General features: G+C 46.8%; 1 protein-coding gene across 4 annotated transcripts in view; it reads right to left on the bottom strand.

Moving 5' to 3' along the window:
• LOC147106526 (AP-2 complex subunit alpha-2-like) overlaps positions 1-21,553 on the bottom strand; it is a 148,788-nt gene that overhangs the window by 2,821 nt on the left and 124,414 nt on the right. For 3 of the 4 annotated variants that reach the window (XM_086007483.1, XM_086007484.1, XM_086007486.1), the window contains 4 exons: positions 17,956-18,080; positions 17,729-17,845; positions 15,933-16,002; positions 11,109-11,243 (listed from right to left, as the gene is read on the bottom strand). In XM_086007483.1, the coding sequence (XP_085863609.1) occupies positions 11,109-11,243; positions 15,933-16,002; positions 17,729-17,845; positions 17,956-18,080 (447 nt within the window). Of the gene's footprint in view, positions 1-11,108; positions 11,244-11,336; positions 11,415-15,932; positions 16,003-17,728; positions 17,846-17,955; positions 18,081-21,553 lie in introns of those variants that run through there. The other variant, XM_086007485.1, reaches the window with a different exon arrangement.

The raw sequence follows: 21,553 nt of genomic DNA, 5'->3' as shown, positions 1-21,553 counted from the left end.
GCATATGTGGGGCCAGTGCCCGAGAACTGGTGGGCCACTGACTGGTGCTAACTGAACAATCATTAAGAACAGAGCAATGCCATGCATCTACATCTATGTGTGTCAATACACATGGTAATGCAGTCCCACAAAGAAGCGACCCATCAGTTGTGGTCAATACACATTAAATCCAGAGCAGTGCTCACTTGAATTGGTCACTGTGTGACCAAGAGAACAAGTTTAACTAGACTACTTGCAACTTTTAGAACTTTTAATCAAATACCTAACACAATTCAACTCATGAGCTATGGTGCTCATGCAAAGATGCCAGAGACACTGAGGGCCAACATTGAGGAGGCTGGCAGCATAGGGTGAAGAGAACAGGAATTGGCTAGGGACTGGCTGAGCATCACAGGCGGGGGAGCAGACATGAGGGAATGATTGGCAACCAGCAAGCACTAGACAATATCTCCGGATTATAAGTGTTAGATCTGTTAATTTCAGTGGACCACACTGATCTGAGGTCAACACACTAAAATAAAAGTTTGCGAGTCCGGTGGTAAGTTTTAAATAGTCGATTTATTGCAGCACTGACTTACATGTTTGACTTTCCTTTGTCCGACTAACAAGCATGTTCAAAATGGCTGGTTTTTATACAGCAGCAGATCACAGCAAATGTACCCGCCCCCTTTATTACCATTGGCTCAGCAGCATGCATGCAGAGCCATGGTTGGTTCAACTACATCGGCCGATCTGACATTATCACACTGATTGGATCTCTTATACATCATCATTCCTTTGTTCTAAAGTTAAGCTGAATCAGCCGGTGTGATGTTACCATGCTGTGATTGGATCTCTGGTTCATCACACCGTGTCTTTGTTCTACAGTCTTACACATGGTCCTTTTTTCTGTGGCTGTTTAAGCACAATCAGCACTTTCAGTCATTAGTTTAATCATATTAAAATCTATGTTATTAAAATATATATATATATATTCCCTAACAATAAGTTTCAATTTTTTAAAGCTATACTTTGATTTTGAAATGTTAAAAAAGAGGCCTGTGAACAAATAACAGATGTTCAAAGAAATGGAAAAACCAAAATGCTATTGCTCCAATGATTGTTCTACTGTGGTCCAGCAGGGTCCTGGAGATTAGTCTGTCATTCCTGGAGACTCCAGGCCAATCCTGGAGGACTGGTAACCCTGAGGGGTGGGTACAGGAGGACAGCCCATCAGCTGCCAAAATGGTACCTTGTTCACTCAGCATTAGAAGAAAAAAATTACATTTTAAAAATAATTATGTAAAATTGAAAATGGTTGAAGAAAGCTGTAATACTCATCTTCTCCCAGTGGGGGGAGTAAAGTAAGGCGGCAGAGAGAAAGGTCACAAATTTGCCTCACATGCCACCCAGTGGCCAGATTTGTGCAATTACAGCCTTACCTCATTAAAACCCTTGATAAATATGGACTTGGGGAATTATAATGAAAAAGGTGATGAAATATTGAGACAAAGACATGACAAAAGGAATTCTAGTGGCACAGACAGAAAGTACACAGAAACAACAGCAACTTGCATTTATATAGCACCTTTAACGTAGTAAAACGTCCCAGGGCGCTGGACAGGAGTGTTAGAAGACAAAGAATTTGACACCGAGCCACACAAGGAGAAATTAGGGCAGGTGACCAAAAGCTTGATCAAAGAGGTAGGTTGTAAAGAGCGTCTTAAAGGAGGAAAGAGAGGTAGAGAGGCGGAGAGGTTTAGGCAGGGAATTCCAAAGTTTAGGGCCCAGGCAACAGACGGCACGGCCGCCAATGGTGGAGCGATTATAATCAGCGATGCTCAACAGGGCAGAATTAGAGAAGCGCAGATATCTCGGGGGGAGGGGGCGGTTGTGGAGCTGAAGGAGATTACAGAAATAGGGAGGGGCGAGGCCATGAAGGATTTGAAAACAAGGATGAGAATTTTGAAATCGAGGCGTTGCTTAACCAGGAGCCAATGTAGGTCAGCGAGCACAGGGGTGATGGGCGAACGGGACTTGGTGCGAGTTAGGACACGGGCAGCGAGTTTTGGATGACCTCAAGTTTACGTAGGGTAGAATGTGGGAGGCCAGCCAGGAGTGCGTTGGAATAGTCAAGTCTAGAGGTAACAAAGGCATGGAGGAGGGTTTCAGCAGCAGATGAGCTGAGGCGGGGTGGAGACGGGCGATGTTACGGAGGTGGAAGTAGGCTGTCTTTGTTATGCTGCGGATATGTGGTCGGAAGCTCATTTCAGGGTCAAATATGACACCAAGGTTGTGAACAGTGTGGTTCAGCCTCAGACAGATGTTAGGGAGAGGGATGGAGTCAGTGGCTGGGGAACGGAGTTTGTGGTGGGGACTGAAAACAATGGCTTCGGTCTTCCCAATATTTAATTGGAGAAAATTTCTGCTCATCCAGAACTGTATGTCGGACAAGCAGTCTGACAATTTAGAGACTGTGGAGAGGGTGGTGAGGTAGAGCTGGGTGTCATCAGCGAACATGTGGAAACTGATGCCGTGTTTTTGGATGATGTCGCCAGGGGGCAGCATGTGGATGAGAAATGGGAGGGGGCCAAGGATAGATCCTCGGGGGACACCAGAGGTAACGATGTGGGAGCGGGAAGAGAAGCCGTTGCAGGTGATTCTCTGGTTATGATTAGATAGTTAAGAATGGAACCAGGCGAGTGCAGTCCCACCCAGCTGGACCACAGTGGAGAGGTGTTGGAGGAGGATGGAGTGGTCAATCGTGTCAAAGGCTGCAGACAAGTCAAGAAGGACGAGGAGAGATAGTTTACCTTTGTCACAGGCACAAAGGATGTCATTTGTAATATATTACAAATAGATTATTATAGTTAAATAGCAAAGTTTACAGCAATTTGGGAAGGAAGAACTTGTATTTATATAGCGCCTTTCACAATCTCAGGACATCCCAAAGCGCTTTACAGCCAATGAAGTACTTTTGTAATGTAGTCACTGTTGTTATGTAGGGAAATACAGCAGCCAAATTGCACACAGCAAGATCTGACAAACAGCAATGAGATAATGATCAGAAAATCTGCTTTAATTATACTGGTTGCAGGATAAATATTAGCCAGGGAACTACAAGTTAACTGCTAGTTTAAACTGCCACGACCCATCTCCCAACCATGCTTCCTCTTTGTTTATCCTCTGAGCACTGGATATTTTCTCAAATTTGGCTTCCAAATTCCTGGACTAACGCGTAGGGTTAGAACCAGTAGGACCAGTAATCCTATATCAAAGTAAACTAGCAAGAGACATAAAAACAGATTGTTAAAGTTTCTATAGATATGTAAAAAGGAAGAGATTAGTGCAAGTAAATGTGGGCCCCTTACAGGCAGACACAGGAGAAATTATACTGGGGAATAAGGAAATGGCAGAGCAATTAAACAAATACTTTGTATCTATCTTCACGGTAGAAGACACAAAAAATATTCTGGAAATAGTGGAGAACCAAAGGTCCAGCATGAATGAGGAACTAAAAGAAATTAAAGTAAAGAAATAGTACTGGAGAAATTAATGGGACTAAAAGTCAACAAATCCCCATAACCTGATGGTCTACATCTTAGGGTTTTAAAAGAGGTGGCTACAGAGATAGTGGATGCATTGATTTTGATCTTCCAGAGTTCCCTCGTTCTAGAAAGGTAGCCAACGTAACCTGCTATTCAAGAAAGGAGGGAGAGAGAAAACAAGGAACGACAGACCAGTTAGCCTGAGATCAGTTGTCAGGAAAATGTTAGAATCTATTCTGAGGGACGTGGTAACAGGGTACTGAGAAAATCATAATATGATTGGGCAGAGTCAACATGGATTTATGAAAGGGAAATAGTGTTTGACAAATCTATTAGAGCTTTTTGAGGTTGTAACTAGTGAATGTAGTGTATTTGAATTTTCAAAAAGCATTTGATAAGGTGCCACACAAGAGGTTATTACACAAAATTAGGGCTCATGGGATTGGGGGTAATGTATTAGCATGGATCGAGGATTGGTTAACAGACAGAAAACAGAGTGCAGGAATTAATGAGTCGTTTTCGGGTTGGCAGGCTGTAACTAGTGGGGTGCCGCAAGGATCAGTGCTTGGGCCTCAGCTATTCACAATCTATAATCAATGACTTAGATGAGGGGACTGATTGTAATGTATCCAATTTTCCTGATGATACAAAGTTGGATAGGAAAGTAAACTGTGAGGAGGACACAAAGAGGCTGCAAAGGAACATAGTGGACAAGAACATGGCAGAAGAAATAAAATGTGGAGAAGTGTGAATTTATCCACAGTGCTGGGAAAAATAGAAAAACAGAACATTTTTTAAATGGAGAGCGACTGGGAATTTTTTGCATTCAGAGGGACCGAGGTGTCCTTGTAGACGAATCACAGAAAGATTACATGCAGGTACAGCAAGCAATTAGGTGTGTTATACTCCAATCCCTTTGTAATAAAGGCTAAGAGTAAAGAGGTCTTACTACAATTATATAGGGCCTTGGCGAGACCACACCTGGAGTACTGTCTACAGTTTTGGCCTCCTTACCTAAGGAAGGATATACTTGCCATAAAGGGAGTACAACGAAGGTTCACCAGACTGATTCCTGGGCTGAGGGGACTGTCCTATGAGGAGAGATTGAGTAGACCAGGCCTATATTCTCTAGAGTTTAGAAGAATGAGAGGTGATCTCATTGAAACATATAAAATTCTTCAAGGGCTTGACAGGGTAGATGCAGGGAGGATGTTTCCCCTGGCTGGGGAGTCTAGAACCAGGGGTCACGGTCTCAGAATAAGGGGTCGGCCATTTAGGACTGAGATGAGGAGAAATTTCTTCACTTGGAGGGTGGTGAATCTTTGGAATTCTCTACCCCAGAGGGCTGTGGAGGCTCAGGCATTGAGTATATTCAAGACAGAGACGGATAGATTTTTGGATACTGAGGCAATCAAGAGATATGGGGATGGTGCAGGAAGGTGGAGTTGAGGTAAAAGATCAGCCATGATCTTATTAGATGGCAGAGTAGACTCAAAAGGTTGAATGGCCTACTCCTGCTCCTATTTCTTATGTCTTCTCTAGACAGCAAGACTACGCTTCTGCACTGGCTGCAAGGCTCAGCTGCTGTCTCTCTGATCTACTGCCCAGTTGCTTAAATTTTGAAGTAAACATGATCAGCTTACAGGCAATGTTCCCTCTAATTTTATTTGGCCTGCGCAGCCCCTTTCAGGCTGCACGGGCCATTCAAAATTCCGCCCACGCATGTTTTTTCTAGTTAAAAGTCGGCTCACTGGCTGCGCAGGGCCTCGAGAGCGCTGCGCGGCCGTGTGGTTTAAAGGGAACATTGTCTACAGGCCTTCCCCCACTGCTGTTACCTGCTGAGCCTGTGACTAGTCTACTGGTTCTACTGGTCTTTCAGCTTCAGCTACAATCTGGCTAGAGCTTCACGCTCCTCGGCCGAAATACATTTCACCGCCGCTTCTGGATCTTGTGGTGACATACAACTTCACCACTTTTTTTTTCTGCCTCACATCAGATTCTGCACACCCCCTGGATCTTCATTCCCACGGAAATACCTCCATTAGTGCGTCCTCCGATAATCTACCCTTCAAATAGCTTCTGAACTTCACCCGCTGACCACACTTGTCTCCGAACTTGAGACAACAGTTCATCGATGCTCCATGCCGACTTCACCCTATCTACGTCAACTTTATCCCACCACGGGACCTCTGACTTTATCTCTGGACTCCCTCCCTATTGTCTCCTCTCTATTCCGTTTACTACCAGGATATATGTAATTTCTAATAATCACTACTTAACCAGGCCTACGTAACTTGAGGTTTCTCCTGTCCATTTGGCAGAAAAAAATCAAAGAGCAAGTTATTATCTAAATGGAGAGAAACTGCAAAGTGCTACAGTACAAAGGGATCTGGGGGTCCTGGTGCATGAAACACAGAAGGTTAGTATGCAGGTACAGCAGGTGATCAGGAAGGCCAATGGAATCTTGGCTTTTATTGCAAGGGGGATGGAGTATAAAAACAGGGAAGTCTTGCTGCAGTTATACAGGGTATTGGTGAGGCCACACCTGGAATACTGTGTGCAGTTTTGGTTTCCATATTTAAGAAGATATACTTGCTCTCGAGGCGGTTCAGAGAAGGTTCACTTGGTTGATTCCAGAGATGAGGGGGTTGACGTATGAGGAAAGGTTGAGTAGGTTGGGACTCTACTCATTGGAGTTCAGAAGAATGAGAGGCGATCTTATCGAAACATATAAGATTGTGAGGGGGCTTGATCGGGTGGATGCGGGGAGGATGTTTCCACTGATGGGTGAGACTAGAACTAGGGGGCATAATCTTAGAATAAGGGGCTGCCCTTTCAAAACTGAGATGAGGAGAAACTTCTTCACTCAGAGGGTAGTAAATCTATGGAATTTGCTACCCCAGAGAGCTGTGGAAGCTGCAACATTAAATAAATTTAAAATGGAGATAGACAGTTTCCTAGCAGATAAGGGAATTAGGGGTTACGGGGAGCGGGCAGGGAAGTGGACGGGAGTCTAGATACAGATCAGCCATGATCCTATTGAATGGTGGAGCAGGCCCGAGGAGCCGTATGGCCTACTCCTGCTCCTATTTCTTATGTTCTTATTTTGGCTGCTGTTCCGGACCCGAGTCCATCACTTCTATTTCCACTTTTTCCTCCCCTTTTTCACTTCTTTTCTCTCAACCCTCCTAGACCCCTCTGTCCTGTTAACATGCCTCCTTTCATTTCTCCCCTCTCGGGTACTCAGCCCTCCCAAATCCCTACCCCAGTCCTTCATTACTCTTCGGCCATCCTACTCTCCTGCTGCTGTCCCAGGCTTGACTCCCTCTTAGGTAGGCCTACAGCTTCCCTCTGTGCCTCTCTTGCCACCCTCCGAAGAGCCCATTAAGTATATCCACACTGCCTCCTTACAAGCAGCAACCACAACTACCCCATCCATCTCTCTCGCCGACCTTCTCACTCAGTGTGCCTGCTGGGGGCTAATCTTGCCAATCTCCTTCCCATCCAACTCACCCCTCCCTGACCCAGTCCAGTGCTGACCCTGTGGACTCTGCCAGTGGATCAGCTATCACCGCCCCTCTCCGCATTGCCCTCCAGAATGTCTGTTCACTTGTGAACAAGGCCCTTGCCATCCATGAGCTTATTGTGGGTGATTGCATCGACATCGTGGCCTTGACGGAAACCTGGCTGAAGGGCGACACCTTCCCTCGAAATGAAGCCTCCCCACCTGGCTATACCTTGCACCACTTGCCCCACCCAGACCGTCACGGTGGCGGTGTGGCTCTTATCAAATCACACCTTGGCCTGGCCCCCTACTCCTCTGGCACTTCCTCCTCCTTTGAGCATCTCATCTTGTTCCACCCCCTCACCTCTCATTTAAAATCTTTGTTCTCTACCGCCCACTCAGGTACCATAAAAATTTTCTCACCGCGATATCTTCACTGCTTTCCTCCCTCAGCCTTTGCACCGAGCGACTTCTCATCCTCGGTGATTTCAACCTCCATCTCAATTCATCATACTCTCTCTCCTCTGAGTTCACTAGCCTCCTATCCTATCTTAATCTCTCCCTCTGTATAAACTCCCCAAGGCATATTCACGGCCACCCCCGTGACCTTGCCATCTCACGTGGCCTCGCTACTCCCATCGTGTCAATCACAGATAAGGCTATCTCTGATCACTTCCTTGAATCACTCTCCACCAAATCCCCCTTCCCCCCACAACCCTACTTCCTTCTGTGTCCGCCCCTGGCAAATACTCTCTCCCAAGTCACTTACAACTGCACTTTCAAAATCCCAACTGTCGAGCCTTTGGCTCTCTATTCACATTTCTGCAGCTACCAACCTGCTTAACCACATCCTCGCCTCCACCTTTGATGCCTTAGTCTTCATTGAAACCATGACTCTGTCTCACCCTGGCCCTTCCCCCGGTACGGTCCTCATCTCCACTCCCTCAAGTCCAAGGGTCACAGACTTGAACGGATATGGTGGAAATCTGGTTTAACCATTCTGGCTGGGTCCTGCTCCGGTCTGCTAAAATTGCTCACTATTCCAGGATCATACTGGAATGTAAAGATAACCCCCTGGCTTCTTTTCTCTACTGTAAAACGTCTTCTTAAACCCCACTCCCCTGTCTCCTTCACCCTCACCTGCAGCAATAAATGCGAGGAGCTCAGGGACTTCTTTGTCACTAAGCTTGAGACCATCCGATCAGCTGCCTTTCCCTTCCCCAAACCCACCGGGCCAAACTTACTCTAAGGTTCCCACCTGCCTTAGCCCTAAACTCACATCTTTCTCTAGTTTCTTTCCTAGCTCCCCTCATGCCAGCTCCGAGCTCATCTTGTCCATGAGACCCACCTCCTGCTCCCTCGACCCTATTCTCACTAAACTGCTCACCACCTATCTGCCTTTCCTGGCTCCCATGTTAACTGATATTGCTAACGGCTCACTCTCTTCAGGTACTGTTCTCCCTCTCCTTCAAATCTGCCGTCATCGCCCCTCTCCTCAGAAAACCAACCCCTGATCCCTCTGTCCTTGCAAACTACAATCCCATCTCTAACCTCCCTTTCCTCTCCAAAGTCCTTGAACGTGTTGTCGCCTCCCAAATCCGTGCCCATCTTTCCCAGAACTCCATGTTTGAATCCCCCCCGATCAGGTTTCCGCCCCTGCCACAATACTGAAATGGCTCTCAAAGTCACAAATGACATCCTTTGTGACTGTGACAAAGGTAAACTATCCCTCCTCGTCCTTCTCGACCTGTCTGCAGCCTTTGACAGTTGACCACACCATCCTCCTCCAAAGCTTCTCCACCGTTGTCCAGCTGGGTGGGACCTACTCGCCTGATTCCATTCTTATCTATCCAGTCGTAGCCAGAGAATCACCTGCAATGGCTTCTCTTCCAGCTCCCGTACCTTTACCTCTGGTGGCCCCCTCCTATTTCTCATCGACATGCTGCTCCTCGGCGGCATCAACCGAAAACAGTCAGTTTCCACATGTACGCTGACGACACCCAGCTCGACCTCACCATCAGCTCTCTCGACTCTCCACGGTCTCTAAATTGTCAGACTGCTTGTCCGACATCCAGTACTGGATGAGCAGAAAGTTCCTCCAACTAACTATTGGGAAGACCGAAGCCATTGTCTTCAGTCCCTGCCACAAACTCCCTGGTCACTGACTCTATCCCTCTCCCTGGCAACTCTCTGAGGCTGAACCACGCCAAAACACTCCTGACCATATATCTGCGCCATCACTAAGACCGCCTATTTCCGCCTCCAAAACATCGCCCGACTCCACCCTGCCTCAGCTCACCTGCTGCTGAAACCCTCCTCCATGCTTTTGTTACCTCTAGACTTGACTATCCCAATGAACTCCTGACCAGTCTCCCATGTTCTACCCTCCATAATCTTGTGGTCATCCAAAACTCTGCTGCCTGTGTCTTAACTCGCACCAAACCCCTTTCACCCATCATCCCTGTGCTCGCTGACCTACACTGGCTCCCGGTTAAGCAACTTCTTGATTTTGAAATTCTCATCCTTGTTTTCAAATCCCTCCATTGCCTCGCCCCTCTCGATCTCTGTAATCTCTTCCAGCCCTACAACTCTCCGAGATATCTGCACTCCTCCAATTCTGCCCTCTTGCGCATCCCCGATTTCAATCGCTCCACCATTGGCGGCCGTGCCTTCAGTTGCCTGGGCCCTAAGCTCTAGAATTCCCTCCCTAAACCTCTCTATCTCACTCTCCTCCTTTAAGATGCTCCTTAAAACCTACCTTTTTGATCACCTGCCCTAATTTATCCTTATGTGGCTTGATGTCAAATTTTGTTTTATAATGTCCCTGTGCAGCGCCTTGGGACGTTTTACTAAGTTAAAGATGCTATTTAAATACAAGTTGTTGTTGTTCTCTTCAGTACTGGTTGAAGAATTGAGAGACACAAACTAGAAACACTACAGCACCTCTGGGGGAACGGAGTAATTACAGGTTTTAATGGGCAGTTTCCATTATAAATGTGGGCACAGGAATTTATGATGGTAAAAAGCAGACATAAAAGATGACAACAGGAATTAAGGTTTTATAAACAGGAAGTGCAGGTAGATGTAAGATTTTTAATATAGTACATAAATTGTTATCCATCTGCCTGAGTTTAACATTTATAATTTATCTTAACCAAGCCATTTATAATATTTACTTAAACAAGGTCCTGCATTGACTATCTTCTCTCTGGTCTGCAGAGATTGAGCTTTTTAACCTTCACTCAGCTCATTCCGCTTACAATTGAAATGATTTTCGTTGCTCTCCTGTGCACCCTCCAATGCTTGCACAGTCTTTCTGTATCCTGGTAACCAGGCACTGTAACAGCTCTGAAACTGCTAGACTCTGCTCCTTGGCTGCCTCACATGTCAGGGGTGCAGATTGGAGAATCGGACAGAGGTTAACAGGCCTGATGTATGTCGCTCTCAATTTCCTAGCCATTAAGGTCTATGGTTGGAAATGTGGGAACACCGTGATTCAGGCGCACTAACTTCTGTGCAATTGACTATTCGAGTAGTGTGGTACAACGAGAGAGAGAGAGATCGCTCAACATGTTTATTTTGAAGTGAGCCCATTAGATGAGATCAAATCACTCGATGTTTAAGAGTTGTAGGGGGACACATTTCTTGCACGCGTGCAAAGAGGATGGGGGTGGGGGAGGGAGTCCAAGTGTGCTTTTATAAAAGGAATCTGGTGTACAGTGAGAAAAAGACACTAACATAGCTTAGTTAAGAAGCCTTGCTAGTTGTTGAGCTGCAATTGCTGTTCATTGATACACTGAAAATTCAACGTAAAACATCTTGGTCCTGCCCACTTAAAGTAGACACAGAGGAAAAATTACAAGTCACACACCGAAAAGCTTAAATCTGCATAACTTGTGAGGTAGCAAGGAAAATCAATCTGCCAGACAGGGAAACTGATCGAGTGGCAATTAAGTGGAAGTAGAGATTACTGAGCACCAGAGGCTGCAACGAGAGAGATCTCAATCAGTTTCCCTGTCTGGCAGATTGATTTCCCTTGCTACCTCACAAGTTATGTAGCCTATTCCGTTACATACCTGGGCCTGAGTGTTTGGTTCCAGGCGAAGCAAACATCCGACCTGGACAGTTTTTGTTTGAATAATTCCAGTTCCCACAAAATTGACGAGGTTGGGATCCACCCCATCTAGAAGCGCCACACCAAATCCCAAAAGCTGCCAGATGAAAAGTAAGATGTACCATTAGTCTGACATGGATTGAAATATAAATAACAAATTTATCAAACTAAATAGCCAACTGTCAATCACCTCAGGGATACATTAAACAACTGCTTCTTCACAACACTCGCAGGCTCCAGGATTGTATTTCAAGTGTGCATTTGGCTTCTTCAAGAAAATGAATAAATAAATAAATAGCTCCATAGAACGTTATAAGTAGATAAGTAGAGGCAAGAATAATCATATACACTGTGGAACATACTGGCTTCTAGGCTGCTGGAACTTTCTTCGGTACAAGGCAACCAGCCTGGGATGAACAATGGAGATGTGATGATAAATGTATATTCCACCATTCTCAGAAATCACAGAAATCACAGAAACCACAGAGTGCAGATAGAGGCCATTTCGGCCCATCGAGCCTGCACCGACACATATCCCACCCGATCCCCGTAACCCCTACACCAACACATATCCCACCCTATCCCCGTAACCCCACGTATTTAATCCCCCGAACACTAAGGGTCAATTTATCATAGCCAATCAACCTAACCCGCACATCTTTGGACTGTGGGAGGAAACCGGAGCACCCGGAGTAAACCCACGCAAACACGGGGAGAATGTGCAAACTCCACACAGACAGTCGCCCGAGGCCGGATTCGAAGCCGGGTCCCTGGTGCTGTGAGGCAACAGTGCTAACCACTATGCCACCGTGCCACCATTCTAGGAATTGTTAATCCAGGATTTTCTATCCAAAGATTAGTGCGTAGAGTACAGTTCATGATAATACAGGGGCTGTGGGAGGAGATTGAATGGGTGGATAGAGTCCATGATAGGGGAGAGTGTACATGGGCTGTGGGAGGAGATTAAATGAGTGGGTAGAGTCCATGATTGGGGAGAGTGTACATGGGCTGTGGGAGGAGATTGAATGGGTGGGTGGAGTCCATGATAGGGGAGAGTGTACACGGGCTGTGGGAGGAGATTGAATGGGTGGGTGGAGTCCATGATAGGGGAGAGTGTACATGGGCTGTGGGAGGAGATTGAATGGGTGGGTGGAGTCCATGATAGGGGAGAGTGTACATGGGCTGTGGGAGGAGATTGAATGGGTGGGTGGAGTCCATGATAGGGGAGAGTGTACATGGGCTGTGGGAGGAGTTTGAATGGGTGGGTGGAGTCCATGATAGGGGAGAGTGTACATGGGCTGTGGGAGGAGATTGAATGGGTGGGTAGATTCCATGATAGTGGAGAGTGTACATGGGCTGTGGGAGGAGATTGAATGGGTGGGTTTTTCCACGACAGTGGAGCGTGTCCATTATAAAAGATGTAATAGCAGAGCACTTGGAAAACAGTGGCAGGATCGGACAAAGTCAACATGGATTTACAAAAGGTAAATCATGCTTGACTAATCTACTGGAATTTTTTGAAGATGTAACTGGTAGAATAGATGAGGGAGAACCAGTGGATGTGGTGTATTTGGACTTTCAGAAGGCTTTCGATAAGGTCCCACATAAGAGACTAGCGTGCAAAGTTAAAGCACATGGGATTGGGGTAAGATACTGACTTGGATAGAGAACTGGTTGGCAGACAGGAAGCAAAGAGTTGGAATAAACGGGTCTTTTTCCGAGTGGCAGGCAGTGACTAGTGGAGTACCACAGGGATCGGTGCTGGGACCCCAGTTATTCACAATATATATTAATGATCTAGACGAGGGAACTAGATGTAATATCTCCAAGTTTGCAGACGACACAAAGCTGGGTGGGCGTGTATGCTGTGAGGAGGGTGCAGAGAAACTCCAGGATGATTTGGACAGGTTGGGTGATTGGGCAGATGCATGGCAGATGCAGTATAATGTGGATAAATGTGAGATTATCCACTTTGGTGGCAAAAACAGGAAGGCAGATTATCTGAACGGCAATAGATTGGGAGAAGGGGAAGTGCAACGAGACCTGGGTGTCCTTGTGCACCAGTCGCTGAAAGTAAGCATGCAGGTGCAGCAGGCGGTTAAGAAGGCAAATGGTATGTTGGCCTTCATAGCGAGATGATTTGAGTACAGGAGCAAGGATGTCTTGCTGCAGTTGAACAGGGCTTTGGTGAGACCGCACCTTGAGTATTGTGCGCAGTTTTGGTCGCCTTTTCTAAGGAAGGATGTTCTTGCCATGGAAGGAGTTCAGCGAAGATTCACCAGACTGATACCTGGGATGGCAGGAATGACGTATGAAGAGAGATTGGGTCGACTAGGCTTATAGTCGCTAGAGTTTAGAAGAATGAGAGGAGATCTCATTGAAACTTGTAAAATTCTAACAGGACTAGACAGACTAGATGCAGGAAGGATGTTCCCGATGGCGGGGGGGTCCAGAACCAGGGGTCACAGTCTAAGGATAAGGGGTAAGCCATTTAGGACAGAAATGAGGAGGAATTTCTTCACCCAGAGAGTGGTGAACCTGTGGAATTCTCTACCACAGAAGGCGGTGGAGGCCAATTCATTAAATATATTTAAGAAGGAGTTAGATATATTTCTTAAGGCTAAAGGGATATGGGGAAAAGTAGGGACCGGGTACTGAATTTGGATGATTAGCCATGATCGCATTCAATGGCGGAGCAGGCTCGAGGGGCCGAATGGTGTACTCTCGCTCCTATCTTCTATGTTTCTATGCATGTACACGGGCTGTGGGAGGAGGTTAAATGGGTGGGTAGAGTCCATGATAGGGCAGAGTGTACATGGGCTGTGGGAGGAGATTGAATGGGTGGGTGGAGTCCATGATACGAGAGAGTGTACATGGGCTGTGGGAGGAGATTGAATGGGTGGGTGGAGTCCATGATAGGGGAGAGTGTACATGGGCTGTGGGAGGAGATTGAATGGGTGGGTAGAGTCCATGATAGGGGAGAGTGTACATGGGCTGTGGGAGATTGAATGGGTGGGTAGAGTCCATGATAAGGGAGAGTGTACATGGGCTGTGGGAGGAGATTGAATGGGTGGGTGGAGTCCATGATAAGGGAGAGTGTACATGGGCTGTGGGAGATTGAATGGGTGGGTAGAGTCCATGATAAGGGAGAGTGTACATGGGCTGTGGGAGATTGAATGGGTGGGTAGAGTCCATGATAAGGGAGAGTGTACATGGGCTGTGGGAGATTGAATGGGTGGGTAGAGTCCATGATAAGGGAGAGTGTACATGGGCTGTGGGAGGAGATTGAATGGGTGGATATACAGTTACAGCAATATTTTGCATGTAGTACTATCTTAATCTGGCCCCTGAATATACATGTATTTTCCCATTAGTTTTCAGCTTAAAAATGTCACTAAATTGTGTCTGAGATTACAACTATTAAATCTGCAATTGAGTGGAAGGTTTGTTATGAATTAATTTCAATGGATGAATAAGGACCACAAATGATAATGCAAACAGAGCACTTCACAGCTTGTTAAATTTGTTATTCTGTGGAATATGCAAACATATGATGTAATAGTAACTGCACTAGTGCAGGCATGGCTTTTTAAATGGGCTTCCCTTTCACCACGATTTCCCCTAAGTTCCGAGACGTCACTGTGGCCAATCACAGCCAATTACAGGAAACTTTGGTTTATCCAGAGGTTAACTGTCCGGAATGCTCGAGCCACCGGCAAAAATCAGGAGCCGTTTCGTTAGTTTTTTTTTTCTTTTCGTTGCTTTTTGTTCACCAGTCAGGCTCTGCAAGGTCTCACTGAAGCTGTTGCTAAGCTACAGACTCTTGCAAGGTACGGCCGACTGTTTAGAAGCTGTTGCTAAGCAACAGGGTTTGTTGCCAGATACGGAGCTCAAAATCTCCGTATGTTTCAACATTAGCGCTGGTTTGTCCGGCAGTTTTGATGGGACGGCAACAGCTCGGTCCCGTCGGTGCCGGATAGCACAAAGTTTCCTGTAGTTACTTTTAAAGTATTGTCCCTATTCTTAATTAGGCAAACGCGGGAGTCAATTCCACACAGCAAGATTTCACAAGCAGCAAATGAGACAAAAGGTGGTATTGGTTGAGGGGTAAATGGGTAGGAGAAAAGTGCCATAGGATCTTTTACATTCATCTAAGACAGCAGACAGGACCTCGGACAGTGCAGCACTCCCTCAGCACTGCCCTTCCGATGGTGCAGCACTCCCTCAGTACTGCCCCTCCGACAGTACAGCACTCCCTCAGCACTGCCCCTCTGACAGTGCAGCACTCCCTCATTACTGCCCCTCCAATGGTGCAGCACTCCCTCAGCACTGCCCCTCCGATGGTGCAGCACTCCCTCAGTACTGCCCCTCCGACAGTGCAGCGCTCCTTCAGCACTGCCCCTCCAGACATTGCAGCACTCCCTCAGTACTGCCCCTCCCTCAGTACTGCCCCTCCGACAGTGCAGCACTCCCTCATTACTGCCCCTCCGACAGTGCAGCACTCCCTCATTACTGCCCCTCCAATGGTGCAGCACTCCCTCAGCACTGCCCCTCCGACAGTGCAGCGCTCCCTCAGTACTGCTCTGAAGTGTCAGCCTAGATTGTGTGCTCAAGTCTCTGGAGTGGGGCTTGGAGCCACAACCATCTGACTCGGAGGAGAGAGTGCTGCCAAAGAGTCAAGACTGACACTTGTTAATGCAGTCCAGGCACAAGCCACCATTACATTATGAAGGCGAGGTTTAGCATCATTTCTTAATACAGAATGCGGCTCAAGTTTGATCGATACCTTTGCTTTTGTAATCTCTGAATCCATTGGATGCTTAGCTTTAAATATCTGCTGCACTTCCTGCTGTGGGCTAAGAGACATAGAAACAAAACCAAACACTGTGTTAGTAAAGCTTTACAGGACTCAATTCTCAGCATCTACACAAGGGTCATGCTGCACTTATTCCTCCTTCAGGAACATTAAAGTAACAGTACGCAACCCTGAAACTTAGACTCAAGAAACAATAATGGGGAAACTTTGTGAAACTCTGGTGGGTAATATTCACTCATGGAAAATTGTCAGCAATACAAAGAAAGCCACACGTTCCACAAGTGTCAGAACTTCCCCTCAGGATGGGTGGGTGGAGTCCATGATAGGGGAGAGTGTACATGGGCTGTGGGAGGAGATTGAATGGGTGGGTGGAGTCCATGATAGGGGAGAGTGTACATGGGCTGTGGGAGGAGATTGAATGGGTGGGGAGAGTCCATGATAGGGGAGAGTGTACATGGGCTGTGGGAGGAGATTGAATGGGTGGGTAGAGTCCATGATAGGGGAGAGTGTACATGGGCTGTGGGAGGAGATTGAATGGGTGGGTAGAGTCCATGATAGGGGAGAGTGAACATGGGCTGTGGGAGGAGATTGAATGGGTGGGTGGAGTCCATGGTAGGGGAGAGTGTACATGGGCTGTGGGAGGAGATTGAATGGGTGGGTGGAGTCCATGATAGGGGGGAGTGTACATGGGCTGTGGGAGGAGATTGAATGGGTGGGTGGAGTCCATGATAGGGGAGAGTGTACATGGGCTGTGGGAGGAGATTGAATGGGTGGGTGGGGTCCATGATAGGGAAGAGTGTACATGGGCTGTGGGAGGAGATTGAATGGGTGGGTAGAGTCCATGATAGGGGGGAGTGTACATGGGCTGTGGGAGGAGATTGAATGGGTGGGTGGAGTCCATGATAGGGGAGAGTGTACATGGGCTGTGGGAGGAGATTGAATGGGTGGGTGGAGTCCATGGTAGGGGAGAGTGTACATGGGCTGTGGGAGGAGATTGAATGGGTGGGTGGAGTCCATGATAGGGGAGAGTGTACATGGGCTGTGGGAGGAGATTGAATGGGTGGGTGGAGTCCATGGTAGGGGAGAGTGTACATGGACTGTGGGAGGAGATTTTAGTCAGGCTTTGATACGTTGCTACTTGAGAGTAAGAGCAGGAGTGAACCTGCTGCAGCAAAGCTCAAGGTGAAACCAGCAGTTTGGGATCAATACCTTCCCAGTCATAGCAAAGCTGCAGGCCAGGCAGGTCATCAGAGAGAGAGAGGCCAGAGGGACCATCAGGATGGAATGGAAAATAAATGTGTCTTAATCCCCAACCCCCTCTCCACTGACTCCTTGCAGGAGCAGGGTTCTATGGCACTGATCATCCTTCACATGTGAGCCGAGACAATTAAACATTGTTTATTTGAACATGGAGCACATCACAATTGAGTTAAAACCCGCCATCCACGACAGCTGGATAGTGACCAATAGCTGAAACCTTGTCTGATTTCTCCTTTCCCTTGCCCAGGATTCACTGTGGGCAATTGCAGGGTCCTCATCATTGGCCCAGCTGAGATCAGCTGATGGTGAGCCATGACCAGAGGGGTCCACCTGGCCAAATACCACGTTAGGCAATGTGTTCATGAACATGTGGGAGCTCATTATCTTTCAACAGAGAATGCTTAGATATGTGTTCATCCAAGGCTCGTTCTAGGCTTAAAACTGCTACACCCTCAGCACTTCACTGCCCAATTCTGCTGTAATATTCAGAGTGGAATGGCTTTTACCTGCTTAGCTGTTTCCATCGTCGAAAGAAATCCTCAGACGACATATCTGTGGGCTGGAAAAACTTATTCAAAGTGATGGGCAGCTTGACAGAGATGTTCTGGAGTACTTCGCCATGTCTGCTTTGAATGAAAGCAGAAGAGGAAGGTGAGAGGACAATGGCAGCAACCCTTTCCCACCCCACCTGATACAAATTCAGTTTGAAGATTACTTTACAAAAGGCATGTACCTGAACTGGATGTTGAGGATCGGCGCCTCGACAAAGTCAGAGATGCACTCGATGTTCAGCACCTGTTGAATTTGGGCACCACCTTCAACAGTGGGATCGACAGGCTTGGTTTGAACATTCAGTTGTGCAGAAGATAGTTAAGCAAACGATCGTACACTGAGTGAATATATGTGTATCTTATATTTATGTATTTTTTTTTGTATCTGTTCAGCTCCACTGAGTCGCTCTCCTAAGGGACTGGTTAAAACTGGCAAACTTTAGTGGATTGATCAGCTTACTGGGGCTGTGATGAAAATGAAGCGACCTTTCCCCAGTGGCTCAGTGAAGATCACAGCCTCTCACTGACCAGCACACTCATCCCACAGGCTCATCAAAGAAAAAAAAGACTTGCATTTATATAGAGCCTTTCATGACCACCAGACATCTCAATGTGCTTTACAGCCAATTAAGTACTTCTGAAGTAGAGTCACTGTTGTAATGTAGGAAACACGGCAGCCAATTTACACACAGCAAGGTTCCACAAACAATGTTATAATGACCAGATAAACTGTTTTAGTGATGCTGATTGAGGGATAAATACTGGCCAGGACACCGGAGATAACTCCCCTGCTCTTCTTCAAAATAGTGCCATGGGATCTTTTACGTCCACCTGAGAGAGCAGACGGGGCCTCGGTTTAACATCACATCTGAAAGACGGCACTTCCAACAGTGCAGCACTCACTCAGCACTGCACTGGAGTGTCAACCCAGTTTTGTGTGCTCAACCCACAACCTTCAGACTCCGAGGCGAGTGTGCTACCCAGTGAGCCACAGCTGACTGCTCTGACAAAGCCACTGCTTGCCAATACCAAAGTCACAGGCCACGTACAAGCATTCAATCTCAAAGCTGTGCTTGATTTCCTCAATTAAGGATGTGTACTTGGCTTTGTGCTTCAGTGCAGCCTGAACATTTGACTTTCTGGCTCTCATTTATTGCTTCTCACTTCAATCTGCCCAGCCCGTCATCATTCTCACTCTCCTTAGGAAGCAGACTTCATCCGATTGTTTCATGGATTCACACGTCAGAAGGCATCAAGCATGAAGACCTGGTCACAGTGAAGACACTGCTGTTCAGAATGAAGTGAATCAATCCACTTTGAAATAAATCTTGGGAGTTGCACAGCGAGTTTGACATGGTCAACTCGTAGGGGTGTAGCTGGGGACCAAAACAAGGCTAAATTTCTGAATAACAGGGCAGGTGGGTTCAAGGGATGGCCGAATCAGCAGAGAGCTCAATGCGAAGCTCCATTCAGTATCTCAATGTCATTTCCATTAAATTGTGCAACATGTGACCAGCATTCTTTAAACTTACAAATATAGATGATTGATTGTCATGGACTGAACCCACTATATAAAGCCTTTTGTTTTTACAAGAACACGAATCTGTTCCCTCCTCTTCCAAAGGCTCGGGTGGTAAGAGGGGAGCTGTGCTGATTTCTGTGCCTGGCCTATGCTGAGGTGATTGGCGTTAGCCAGGACAGTAGTTGGGGCACTACTAATGGTCTCACCATCCCTGGGCTATGAAGGGGAAATCAGTTTTACTTGTGGCGTCCACAGGAGTCTCAGTAACTATTAATGGTCAATTTGGCTCAGTTGATGACACAATGGGCCAGAAATTCGCGGCCAAAGGCGTGAGTGCGCTCGGGATACTCACGCATCTGGCCGTTGGAAATGCCGGCGTTCAGCATGAACAGCACATGCGGGGAACGCCGGCATTTCCAGACCTCGAGCGCGTGCGACTGCACAGGCAGCGCTTGCGCAGTGAACTTCGTAGATTTCATTCATGAAATCCGTGAGGGTAAGTCCTCAGAAGTTACACTTGAAAAAAGCAAGTGTAAAGTGGTTCATTGGCTGCGGAGGAAGAAACATTTTATCGTGGAGCTTCTGAAATGCAATATTTTTGTTTGGGAAAGGGAGGGAAGTTATTTTAAGAAATTTTAAGTAAGTTTTAAAGTTAAATTTTTATTTTTTTATTTTTTAAAAAAAAGGGTTTTCAGAACGGTAGGTAGAAGGAGCAATTGTGGCTGTGTGAATGGAATGTGAGAATGAGTTACGTATGTATGTCCACATATATTCCTTTACGTATATGTATGTATGTTTTATATTCCTTTACTAATGTGTATGAATGTATGTTTTTAATTATGATTTTCCAATAAGTTACTTTCTCTGAAAGTCATAATTAAGTAATACATTCATACACATAAGTAAAGGAATATATACATAACACGCAAAGGAATATATACAGACATACATACTTTCAGAAGCTCCACGATAAGAAATATCTTCCTCCGCAGCCTCTGGAGCAACTGTACCCGTGCTTTTTTCATGTGTAAGTTGTAAGGACTTGACCTCACTGAAAGCAGTAATGAAAGCGGCGAATTATACTGCGCACGCGCTGCCTGTGCAGTCGCACGCGTTCTGCCTCTGAACCCCTTCGTTCAGAGGACAGGAAATGCCAGTTTTCCCCAAAAGCACTGTGCATGCTGAAAACCGGCATTTCATCCGGCCAGATGCGTAAGTACCCCGACCGTACTCGCGCAGTTGGAAGGGAATTACTGGGCCAACATTTTACATGTCAATAAAATGAAAAATTTAACAATTGCACGACTTGCCCCCTCGCATCTGCGACTGAGGGTCCAAGGAGGTGCATTGCGCAAGAGGTCATCATCGTACGTATCCTCACACTGTTCCCTTTGGGGAACTGTATGAAGTGGTGGAAGGATTTATGGCCGTGATTAACGCTCATTCCGTGACCGTAACCATCTTTGAACCAGCCATTAGGGTGGTTAGTCCTATGGCGGGAGGCTTTTACGGGCTCCCACAACCCATCTGAGGGGGGGGGGGGGGGGGGGGGGGGCCACCAACACCCACGGACGCAAGTATCCCGCTGGATGTCCACCCAGAATTTAAAGTTGGAACTCCGACTCCACTTGCCGGGACTGTCTGGAGTGGGGTTCAAAACCCTACTCCTTCTGGCCCAGCGGCGGGGATGCTTACTGCTACGCAAAAGGCCCACTCCGCACAAAAGGTGACAACCCATATGTTTCCTGTGCCTTTTCCCTCCCCGTGACTGGAGCCCTATGCTGCCATTTCACGTTGCTAATCGGATTGGTCCTTTGTCATAGCGGTAGGATCCCCGCCGCTGGGCCAGATCAGCGTAGGGTTTCGAACCCCGCTCCAGACAGTCCCGGCAAGTGGAGTCGGAGCTCCGGCTCTAAATTCTGGGTTGACATCCAGTGGGATATTTGCGTCCGTGGGTGTGGGTGGCCCCCCCTCCTTGTATAGCTTGTGGGAGCCCGTAAAACCCTCCCGCCATCGGACTAACCGCCCTAATGCCTGGTTCAAAGATGGTTACGGTCACGGAAGATGAGCGTTAATCATGGCCATAAATCCTTCCGCCACTTCATACAGTTCCCCAAAGGGAAACAGTGTGAAGACACATATGACGACGACATTGCTAAATAAATAAATGGAATTTAAAAAATTCTTTTAGGGCTTTTAAAAGTCTTTAAATTGCTTTAATTCTCTTTAAAACTACTTCAGATTACTCAAAATAATGT

This window comes from Somniosus microcephalus, chromosome 15, assembly GCF_052327205.1.
Source record: "Somniosus microcephalus isolate GS21.2 chromosome 15, FLI_Smic_1.0, whole genome shotgun sequence".
Lineage (NCBI taxonomy): Eukaryota > Metazoa > Chordata > Chondrichthyes > Squaliformes > Somniosidae > Somniosus > Somniosus microcephalus.
The sequence above is the reverse complement of the archived record's forward strand: the minus strand, read 5'-3'. Positions and strand labels throughout refer to the sequence as shown.